At 42.0% G+C, this 11384-nt stretch overlaps 1 protein-coding gene across 2 annotated transcripts; it reads right to left on the bottom strand.

The window, feature by feature from the left end:
* Positions 1 to 5380: 5380 nt before the first annotated feature.
* Positions 5381 to 10267, bottom strand: PAGE4 (PAGE family member 4). Of its 2 annotated transcripts, none has more exons than XM_039475499.2 (5): positions 10231 to 10267; positions 8990 to 9097; positions 8409 to 8496; positions 7017 to 7142; positions 5381 to 5795 (listed from the first exon to the last, which is right to left on the bottom strand). In XM_039475499.2, the coding sequence occupies exons 2-5, from the start codon at positions 9065 to 9067 to the stop codon at positions 5779 to 5781; spliced, it is 309 nt and encodes a 102-aa protein (XP_039331433.1). In that variant the 5' UTR covers positions 9068 to 9097; positions 10231 to 10267; the 3' UTR covers positions 5381 to 5778. The 2 variants fall into 2 exon arrangements, with proteins under 2 accessions (XP_039331433.1, XP_003939629.1); XM_003939580.3 differs by lacking the exon at positions 10231 to 10267 and adding an exon at positions 10168 to 10225.
* Between the last annotated feature and the right edge of the window lie 1117 nt (positions 10268 to 11384).

The following is an 11384-nucleotide window of genomic DNA, read 5'->3' as shown; positions in this document are numbered from 1 at the left end:
ACAATGGCAGATCATGGTTGAGAGACACTGAGTTTTCACAAGCAACTGTAAGAGATATCCTAGTGCCATAGTCCTGGACTCAGCCTAAGCAGTGCCTGTCCCGAGGAGGTAGGATTGCAACTCGTGGCAACCTAGCTCCCAAACCAGATTCTCTAGCTTGTTGGAGGTTTCCCTGAGCTAACTAATAGCTGTTCAGAAATCCCTTCTGCGTAAGCAAGCTAAAATTGGTTCTGTTGATGCAACTAAGAAGCCTGACAGAAAAAGAGGAACCTGAAAAAAGAAAAAAAAAAAAAAACGGACTGGCCAATTTACTTTCTTTTTGACACTGACAGGGCTAGGGATCAGGAGCATCTGCTATCAAAGATAACTAGAATAGGGGTCTCTAAGTCCCATTCTAGCTACCCATTTGTAAAGTTATTTGTTTATTTCTTTAAGCTCTTTTTCAATTTTAAAAGTCCTACGTCCTCCATCCCACTAATGCCTGAACTGCTACACTTACCTATGAAGAGGACTGAAAACATGCAAAGCGAACCCACACTGCTAATTGGCATTAATGTTGCTATGCAACCTGTGCTCCACTGACCACAAGATGGCGAAAGAGATTATCACATCTAGCCAGTCTGTCTTCCTCCACCACCTCCACACCAGTGTTATCCTAAAAAGGGGAACATTTATTGAACACTTACAGTGTGCCAGGCACTGTTCCAAGGACTTAAATGTATGAAGTCATTTAATCTCCACAATAATCCTATGAAACAGGTACCATTTCATGTGAGGAAACCAATGCACAGAGATACCTGAATGGTTTAGCTTTTAGCTATTTTATATCATTTAGCTACCACTATTGTACATCAATCACCTATCTATATCTACATATTATTATCTATATCTTTTGATTTTAAGGGTTTTTAAATTATAAAAGTAGCACACATTCATGGCAAAAATATTCAAAGGATAATGATTAGTAAAAATACAGTCCTCACCCCTCCCTGTTTATCATCCCTGTAAAACTAGTAATAACCATTGTTAACAATTTTTGTGTATTCTTCCATAAATTTCCTATGAATATGCAAGCATATTTTATACCTATATCTTACACACACACATAAACAAGACCATATCCACATACTGTTCTACAGTGCTTTTCCTACTTAGTATTGCATCTTGGGCACCAGATGTGGGCTGGGATGGCTCTTGCCTGTGGACCTCATTTATAGGCCTTGGGTATGACTCTGGCTGCACTCACCTGTGTACCAGGGAGCAAGTAGTGTCCTCTGGTGCACCACAGCCCCAGGTGACAGTGTGGGAGATGGGGGAAGCTGACAGGCTGCAGGGGGTGAGGAGGTATAACGGGATGTGGGGTAAGTTTGTTGATGGTTCTCAGGGAGGCTGGCCCTCACCTCTGGTGTATTCAGGCCCCTAACCCTGGTCCCAGACAAAAATCAGATTTGGATGCAACCAACATTCACAGTGCCTTTAGGACAGGCCTAGCTGTTTACTTTGCACATTCACACTTTCTATCTCAGTCTATATAGAATCCTTGGGAGGGAGGAATTATTTGCATTTTACAAGCAACAAAGCTGAGACTCAAAGATCATCTACATGTCATTATGCAAAGCTTTTCAGAAGGAGAACTAAAAGCCAACTCAGTTCTTTTGACCCCCATCCAGGGTACTGTCCACTGCACTTCAGCAAAGGCTTCTGGGATAGTACATTGTGCCTCACACAGTGGTCGTGGAGTACAGGTTTTGCATCCCCTTGTACAGCTCTGACCTTCCTCCCTTATTCTTCCCCTCATCCATGCAGGCTTCCCCCAGCCACTACAGGGCTGGGGGTCAAGCAGGTGCCATGTCCAGACATGTTTCTGAGGCCATGAAATGTCCCCTCCAAGGAGCCTGCCTGAGGAGTGCAGGCAGAAGCCATGACAGGCCATCATGTCAGCGGCCGAGCCTGCCTCCAGCCCTGTCCCAGTTTTCCCTGCCACCCCAGGTCCTGCCCCTCCTGAAAAGAAGGAAGCTCCAGCTGCAGTTCTTGGCAGTCCTGGCCCCCAGATCCAGAGGGGTTGTGGCTCCCAAGGCCACTGGACGTGGAGAGATGCGTCCCTGGCCCATCTTATCAGCGCTCTGCAGAGTCTGGGCCTGCTCCTTGTCTCCCCCTGGGCTCCTAAGGCCATGGGTGGGTTGACAGCTTGGCAGCTGTCCTCTTGGGCCAGCAGACACTGAGCAGCCTGGAGGCACAATTCAGCTCTTCTCTCTAAGGCCAGCTGGAGAGAAGAGGCATGACAAAACCATCCCTACAGCTGGTACCTCTCCTACAGCTGAGAGGGGGCTTAAACTACATGACACGGTCCCAAGATCCTTAAGCCCCGGCAGCATCACTGGGTGGGCAGCAAGTGGAAGTGGAAGGAAGCCCGTGGAAGTGGAAGGAGCTGCCAGCAGGGAGAGGGTGTCGGGCATGGGGCTGAGAGGTCTCTGGGAATCCCTGTGCCACGAGGCTGCTGGCACTGGGCAGCAGCATCCCAAAGCCCATGAGTAGTGTGCCCAGAGCAAGTGGCTCAGATCTTGGGCATGGCTCGGGGGTGTCAGGCTGTAGCTGCTGGTCCCAGAGAGTGCAGCCCATGGCAGGCATCAGGACATAGATAGGAAGAGAGAGAGTATTCTAGGAAGAGCCCAGTCCCCAAGTCCTGGTGGTGGCTGGCCATGGCTTGTGCAGCTGTGCTGCCTGACTACACCCTATAGCAACATTCTCCTTGCTCGACACTGGACATCAACCCTCCACCTGACGTCTTCCTCCACGGAGAGGACCGGGAGGCCTCCTAGGGCTAGCAGCAGGAGTTGGTCCTCAAGAATCAGGAGCCCTTGAAAGGAGGATGCCTGGTTCCCATACAGCTAAGAGTCACCCTGGGCCCCGCCCTTCCTGAGTAATCTAGAAGCAGTCCAGCATCCTTTCAATAAACCCTTTTTGGCTTGCAATGAATCTCTAAAACTAGTTCCTTGCTGTCATGACACACTGGGTTTATTAAGGGCACCCAGCCCTTCGCTTCCATCTGCCACCTCTCTCTAGCCCCCAGATGGCACATGCAGAAACTAAAAATGATATCCAGGTTGTACTAGATTTCCTTGCAAACCTATAGCAGTTCCCATACCTGGTGATGGACTGGGAGGAGTTAAACCCGAAAGACCAGGAACCCTCTATCGGGTCTGCTCCACATCCCCTCCTCAGGGGAGGAATCAGTGCTAGGCTACCTTAAAGGCAGACAAAGCCAAGTGCTTAGTTTTCCAGTAGGGAAGAACCCACCTCCTTACTGCTTTTTGTCTGCTTGTTCTCTCAGTTACCAACATCTTCTCGTATTCTGCCAATTTTCCCAGCATATTTTGAAGCCACATTACACTCATAATTAAAATTAAATCTTCCTAGTGAATTGAACCTTTTCTTTATGAAATACCCCTTTTTATCCCTAGTAATGCTCATTTGTCTTAAAGGCTATTTTAATTATTTTGTGCAGAATATATTGTGTCCATCCTTTTACTTTCAACTTCTGTAAATTTTTATATTTTGGATGTAACTTTTGTAAACAGATATTATCAGTTATCTATGCTGTGTAACACAACAACAGCTACAAAGTGTTCAAATGCTTGGAAGAAATACACTTCTAAGTAATCTATCATTCAAAGAAATTATGTGAATTAGAAAATATTGAGTTAAATAACAAAAATAGTGTATATCATAACCTGTGGAATGCAGCTAAGGCTCTCAATAGAGAGAAATTTATGAAGTATACATTAAAAAGAAGACTGAAAATTAATGATCTAAATATCTATCTCAAGGAGTTAAAAACAGCAAATTAAACACAAAGTAAAAGAATAAACATGAGAGCCCAAATTAGCAAAATATAAAACAAAAAGTCAAAAGTTAGTTTAGTTTGAAAAGACCCTAACATTGATCAAGAATACAAGAGAGGCCGGGCATGGTGGCTCACACCTGTAATCCTAGCACTTTGGGAGGCTGAGGTGGGTGGATCACCTGAGGTCAGGAGTTCGAGACAAGCCTGGCCAACATAACAAAACTCCATCTCCACTAAAAAAAAAAAAAAAAATACAAAAATTAGCTGGGCATGGTGGCAGGCGCTTGTGATCCCAGCTACTCAGGAGACTGAGGCAGAAGAATTGCTTGAACCTGGGAGGCAGAGGTTGCAGTGAGCCAAGACAGCTTGTGCCACTGCACTTCAGCCTGGGCAAGAAGAGTGAAATTCCATCTCAAAAAAAGAAGAAAAAAGAAAGAATACAAGAGAAAATAGGCATTATTAAGAGGATAAGAAGAGGATACTATGGACTATTTTGTATTACAAAAATTTAGATAACATGGACACGAGTCCTAGAAAAATAAAACCAAAGTGAAGAAATAGAAAATTGAAATAGTCCCAATCTGACTAAAGATATTGATTCAATTTTAAACTTCCCTACAAACAGAACTCCAGATCCAGATAGCTTCACTGGCAAATTCTATCAAACATTTAAGAAAGAATTCCAATGTTAGGTAACCATATGAGAAAAGTAAAAGGAGAATATGCATCCTAACTCATACTAGGAAGCTAGAATACCCTTGATACCAAGACCTGAATGGAGCGTGTATTAAAACATTATAGGTCAGTCTCATGAACAAAAGTTCAAAAATCCTAAACAAAACATTAGGAAAAGGAGCCAGTAATACATAAAAGAACAATATATCACAACTCAAATTGGACTTATTCTAGGAATGCTATGTTAACAGTTTCATGGAGAAATGGCCTACACCTCAATAGATGCAGACCAAGTGTTTGATAAAATTCAACATATATTCATGGTAAGCATGGTAAGTACTCATGTCCCAAGGCCCGTAAGCCCTGTCAGTGTCCCGGCGTGGGCAGCAGGTGGAAGTGAAAGGAAGCCTGTGGAGCTGCCAGCAGGGAGAGGGGGTCAGGCATGGGGCTGAGGGACCTCTGGAATTACTGTGCCAAGCGGCTGCTGGCACTGGGCAGCAGCACCCCAGAGCCCATGAGGAGTGCTCTTAGAAAACTAATATCTTTTTGAAATGTCCTTAATCTAATACAGGTTGAGTATACCATCTCTGAAATGCTGTTTCAGATTTTGGAGTGCTTCCAACATACTTATTGGTTCAATATCCACAATCTGAGAATCTGAAATCTGAAATTAGCACTTCCTTTGAGCATCGTGGAGGCACTCAAAAAGTTTCAGATTTTGGAGGACTTTGTATTAGCTATACTTAACCTGTAGAAGGAATCTACATATATTTTTTAAACCTATCATAGTTAAATGTTGAAGTTTTCCTCCTTGACATCAGGAATATGACAAGAATTTACCCCATCATCACTTCTAATCAACATTGTACTAGAGGGGTCTGGCCAGTGTCATAAGGACAAGAAATAAAAGTATAAAGCTTCAACAGAAAAAAAACAGAATTATCATTATTTACATGTTGCATGATTATGTATGGAGAAAATCCAAAAGGATGTAGAGATAAACCAACAGATTAAGCAAGTTTAGCAACGTCACCTGACACAAAATCAGTATACAAAAATGCATACCAGCTGTAAACAGAACACAAGAATTTTTCTAGATACCATCTACAATAGTATCAGCTTCCTAGGAATAGATTTTACAAAAGACACGCATGACTTCTTCAGAGAAAACTCAAACTTTATTGAATTTTCAAATTTTCAGACACATTTTCAATGTGACATCAGCCATGTGTGTAGCTTCAGCTTGTCTTCTTTTTAACTTATGGCTGCCCATCTCCTAAAATATAAACATAACAGTTGAGTCCATTACTTAGCAGAACTTTACTAAGATGATACTAAAAGCACACAAAGAACACTAGTTTTGTTTTTTTAGATGAAATTAAAACCAGAACCCTAACCCTGCATAGACTTCTATGCTAAGGTACATTTTCAGGCATATGTGTACTCATTTTTAAAATGCATTACTCGAGTGGTATGAGGAAACCAAGACTTCTCAAGCCAGAACAGATTAAATGCTATGAGCCCATTTAAAGATAATTTTAAGTAGAGGGCAAAAACAGCCACTGATTTCAGTTTGTTTTTGTTTGTTTGTTTTTAACCAAACAAAAACTCCAAGAAGCAAAAAACAAGCAAGCAAACATAGTGTCACTGAAATATGTTGACTAAAAACATTCTACTAATTATATATTAGCTAAGGAATTGTTTAACTGACTAAAGAGAGGTCAAAGAATGGCATTCCATTTGGTTTGTCTCTTTTGTGCAAAAGTGCAAAAATAATTCTTCGATCTAGTTGAATCTTCACATGGACTCTTTATAACAGGGTGGCCATTTGTCTCATTGGCACCTGTTAACCTGATGTATTCATAGCATTCCCTTTCCCTCTCAAAAGTGTCCTGGTTTAGATGATAAAAATTACGTGGTTAGAGACCAAATATGCCCCTTAAAAAAAAAAAAGAAAAGAAAATAAATACATGGTCATACTGGTTTATTTAAGCCACTACCATATAGATGACATTAAAATGTGATGGAAAATGCGACTGTTTCTTAGTCTAGCTCACAATTAAAAAAAACAACAACAACAACAACAAACCAACTTGGAAAATTCAAAACATACAGGTCTATCTTACCTGTTAGTGCCTAAAAGCGATTTGTGATAAACAATTCTAGTCAATTTTTTTTTTAAAAGCGACACTATGTGTTGTTTAGATACCCAATTGCCCCGGGGTATGTTAAGTAATGTATATACTTTTTAAAGTTTTTGATCACTTGCTTTGAGTTTTGAAAGATTTCTACTCCAAAGTAATAATACTAATACTTTCATATTTTATAATTCAACAACATGGCTTTGACCTAATTCATTTTTTTCCCTGACACTGTCTTTGAATCAAATATCTGGTATCTGAACTACCTTTCAAATAATCTTTGTATGTGAGATTTGTTATTAAAGCATATTATAGAAGAGTAACTCCATGACTTCCATTCTGAATGAATAACTTACCTGCTTCTGGAGTCTCAGCATGCTCCGGATTAGGTGGAGTCTTCTCCTCTACAGCAAAGTCATCTCCATCCTCATTGCCAGCGTTTTCCAGATTCATTTCCTGGCCATCACCTTCCACTTGACGTTCTTATACAAATAAAAAAGTTATTGATATAAGTAAGCAGTAAATCATAAATTAGTGTTATTAAATAAAGCTCTGTGGGCCAGTATTCTAATACATGAGATGCATGAGTACAATTGAAATTTTCTGCTAGAAAATGGGGAAGAATATCTCTACTATGAAGTTTTCTTTTCCTACAACTGTTTAAGACAACTTAGTTGTCACTTTCACAATCTTCATATACTTCTGTTACGGTAAATCACTCATTAGAGCAATTATTTGTTTACATGAATTTCCCTGATTAGGTTGTGAGCTCAAGACAGAAATCATTTCATTTATATCCTCAGCACAATATGACAACTAAATGCAATGAGTGGTTTGCATTAGATCCTGGATCAGGAAAAAAAAACAAAAAACAAAAAACAAAAACCCTATAAAGGACATTCCTAGACAAATTGACAAAACTGCAATGTGCTATATACATTAGCTGTTTCCTCAATGCTAATTTTCTGAATTTGATACTTGTTCTGAAGTTTTTAAGAGATTATCCATATTTTTAGCAGATACATACTGAATTACAGAGGAAAGAGTTGTGGTATTTGAAACTACTCTCAAGTGGTTTAGCAATAATATATTGATATAGCAAAAACAGAAAGATGAGTGGCAAAATGCTAGCAATCAGTGCATCAAGGTGAAGAATATACAGGAGTTCACTGTATTTAGATAACTTTTCCTTACATTTTAAATCGTTTCTAAGTAAAGACTTAAAAATGAATATATGATTATGATAAATAGATTATGGTTCAGAAAGACAAAAGTATTGAAGACTTTTAATGGCAACTAAAAGGATTTTACATTTTTATTTCTCTGAATTATGACATTTTCTAAAAATTGCTCTGTAAGAGCTAACCATAATTTATCTAGGTTTGCTCAAACTTTTAATGCAATGACTTGTGCCCAGAAAAATAATATTCCAATAAAAACAAGTTTAACTCATAAAACAGTTTACAGTTTTGTCTAAATTTAATGTAGTTTCCTTTTGTTTGCTAATATAGAATCTTGGCAAGGATTGTATTTTCCAAGTATGCCAAAGAACTCTTAAGATACAGGATAAGTAAAATGCTGAAGAGAAAACTTATCAGAAGGACTACGGTAGCTGAAAACTACACCGTTCTCTTACCAAGGATTACCTTACAGGTTTCCAGCCTATTTTTAGGGGATGGTTTATTTATTCCTGTTACTAGTATAATACCATACATGAAATACAAAATGCTCCTCTATGCCCTTCTCACCTTCAATAGGAGGTGTTCCTTCTCTCTCTAGTCCAGGTTCAATATCCTCATTCTCAGCTGGTGGTTCCTCTTGCTGAGATTCACGGGGCTTTGGGGACGTGGGGGAGAATAAATGCAAATAGAATATTGTTATTAATATCATGCCAGTAGAAGTCACAAATATACATACTACGTGAAGATAGCTGATCACAAATATATCTGAAGAGGTTTTTCCTATCCTTTCTGTAAGTACTCTTAAGAAAAAGTTATTCTTCCTATGTAGAAAATACTTTAAGAAGTTACCTGCAAGGACCAATAATTCTGGAACCCATTTTCATCTTTTCTGGGCTGTATTATTTATTAATAAGCCTGATAGGAAAGTCATAAGGACTATTTCCAGACTCTTAACAACATGCATATGCAGACAATACCAGAAAATAAGTCTCCTTGCTCAATGTCTCATTCATGTGACTTAGTTTACAACCATTTTCAGCAGGGAAGTCCTTTATATAACAGATCTATATTGGCTCAACAATGTTTTTTATTTTCTTTCAGAAAAATACATTTCTGCCAATGGAAATAAGATACTGAAAGGTACTCACAGCCGTGAATGCAATCACATCGGGAGCCTCCTGGCCATCTCCTCTTCCTCTGGATCTTGATCTCACTCGTGCACTCATCGCTGCAACTAGAAGATCGTGAACTGAAGACTGCAATAAAAAGAAGTAATTATACTCGACTCTTTCCATGGCCATCTGCTGATTGTAATTTTTTTTTAATTTTGCTAGATTTCCATAACAGGTCCTGAGTTAATAATAACTATGCCTGGTTTCCAATCACATCAAATAAATCTATCTGCAAACTGCTTTGTTTCTTCCACAGCCAACTTGGCAGAGAAGTGATCTTCAAGTCCTAGATCAAAAAATTGGGTCTTTCCTAAAGCAACTTAATTTCATAACTGAATTGCATTATAAAGAGATTTTTTTTAACATACAGCCACCCCAGGTCCCCTCCTCCCCAGGTCCCCACTGAGAACTCAGAAACTTGTCCTCTGTCGGCAGTTGCAGGTGCCTCTGGGACTCAAAGCTACCTCAGAAAGTACCCGCAAGTTTTGCTCCATCTGATCCCTCTCCCTTCCGTGGCCCAACTTCCTCCCTCGCCCAGGCCCTGCTACACAATCACAAGATCACAGCGGCGCCACCACCTGTGAGGAAAAGAATCACGACCTTGAGGCCCTTCCTCCGCCAAGGCCACGGACTGTGCTGCCTGACCCGCCTGAAGCCCACCAGCTCCTCCTCACACTTAAACTCCCAGGGGGACCCATCGGTGGACCCACCCACTGACTCTCAGTCTCGGCTGAAAGAGTCCCGACCGCTGGAATGCGAACAGCACCCTCACAGCTCTGCGGCGTTCACCTCGTGGGCGAAGGGGCTGATGAGAAGATGCCCGGTGAACATGCACCCTGAGGCGGGCGCTGACAAACACGGGCCGTCCCACCCTTCCCTGGTCCCCACTGAGGACTCTGGCATCTGTCCTCTATGAGCAGTTTCATATACCTCCAGGACTCAAACAGTGTCCCCCTCCAAAACTCACACCATCTTGGCTGACCCTCCACCCCTCCACGGCCCTCCTTCTTCCCCTGTCTCGGCCCTGCCGCATCACCTCCTGCTAAGAAGAAGGATGAAGACCTCGAGGCCCTTCCTTCTCTGAGGCTAGGAACCACAGTGCCCGACCCACCCGAAGCCCTCTGGCTCGATCCCTCACACCTGCTCTCACTTACACTTGACCCGAGTCAGCAGAGAGCCTGGGGAAGAATGAAGAAAGGAAGAGAAGTAGCACCTACCTGCTTCTGCTTCCTTACTTAAACCTCAGCAATTTCAACCCCACCAGCCAATCCCAAACCTCGGGGGTGTGCCACGTGGGTTGTCTTTCCATCCCTCTCCCGCCTCCTAGAGGCTCTGTGCCACCTGGAGGAAGGGCCTGCTCACCGCTGGGAAGGGCTTGTCTCTGGCTTCTCGCCCCTCCCGCAAAACGTTCTGTCCTTCTCGGTCTAGGAATGTTCCCAGCTCTGTACTTCACCTGCAAATTTACCCTCCAATTTTTTCTCAGTGCTGCTGCCTCAGTGGCCCTCAAGAGAATATTCAGTCTCCCCCAAGATGTGGAAAGCTTAGGTTCTCAGAGAGTGCAAAGCCATTTTAAGCATGACAGGAATCCAGAAAAAAATGTAAAGAAGAAGGATGATAAACCCACATACATAAATAAGCCTAAACATTTGCACGAAAATCCAGGCCAGGTGCAGCAGCTCACGCCTGTAATCCCAGCACTTTGGGATGCTGAGGTGGGTGGGTGGCTTAAGCCCAGGAGTTCGAGACCATCCTGGGCAACATGGCAAGACCCTGTCTCTACAAAACAAAACAAAACAAAACAAAACAAAACAAAAATTAGCTGGGCATGGTGGTGCACATCTGTAGTCCCAGCTACTTGGGAGGCTGAGGTGGGAGGATAGCTTGAGCCCAGGAGGTTGAGGTTACAGTTAGCCAAGATCACACCACTACACTCCAATCTGGGCAACAGAGCAAGACCCTGTCTCAAAAAATAAAAAATCCTGTGACCCAGCATTTCTACTTCTACGACTTTAATATTAAGGAAACTGTCTTGAATGTTGACAAATAGTCTTTGCTTGGCCAGACTTTTAAGTCAGGCTTCTGAAACTTCTCCTAGGCCCATCTGTGCAGTTCCTTGTAAAACCCAGTTTTAGCAAAGAGCCCTGCTATGTCAATGTGGCATGAACCCTCCACCCTCAATATCTGATCATCCTTGCTATCTGATGGGGCTCCTCATCTTCCACCATCCCCTAGTTGATGTCTGATTACCCTTGGCCTGTCGTCAGCAAGAATCCTGCTAGGTGGGTTTAGCCAGAACCCCCCTTACCCCCTTAGAGCCGGTTATGTAGCACTGTGTATGTACAACATGATCTCAAAAGAAAAGAGAGGTTCA

Source organism: Saimiri boliviensis, chromosome X, assembly GCF_048565385.1.
Source record: "Saimiri boliviensis isolate mSaiBol1 chromosome X, mSaiBol1.pri, whole genome shotgun sequence".
NCBI lineage: Eukaryota > Metazoa > Chordata > Mammalia > Primates > Cebidae > Saimiri > Saimiri boliviensis.
This window is presented reverse-complemented; position numbering and strand designations above follow the sequence as displayed.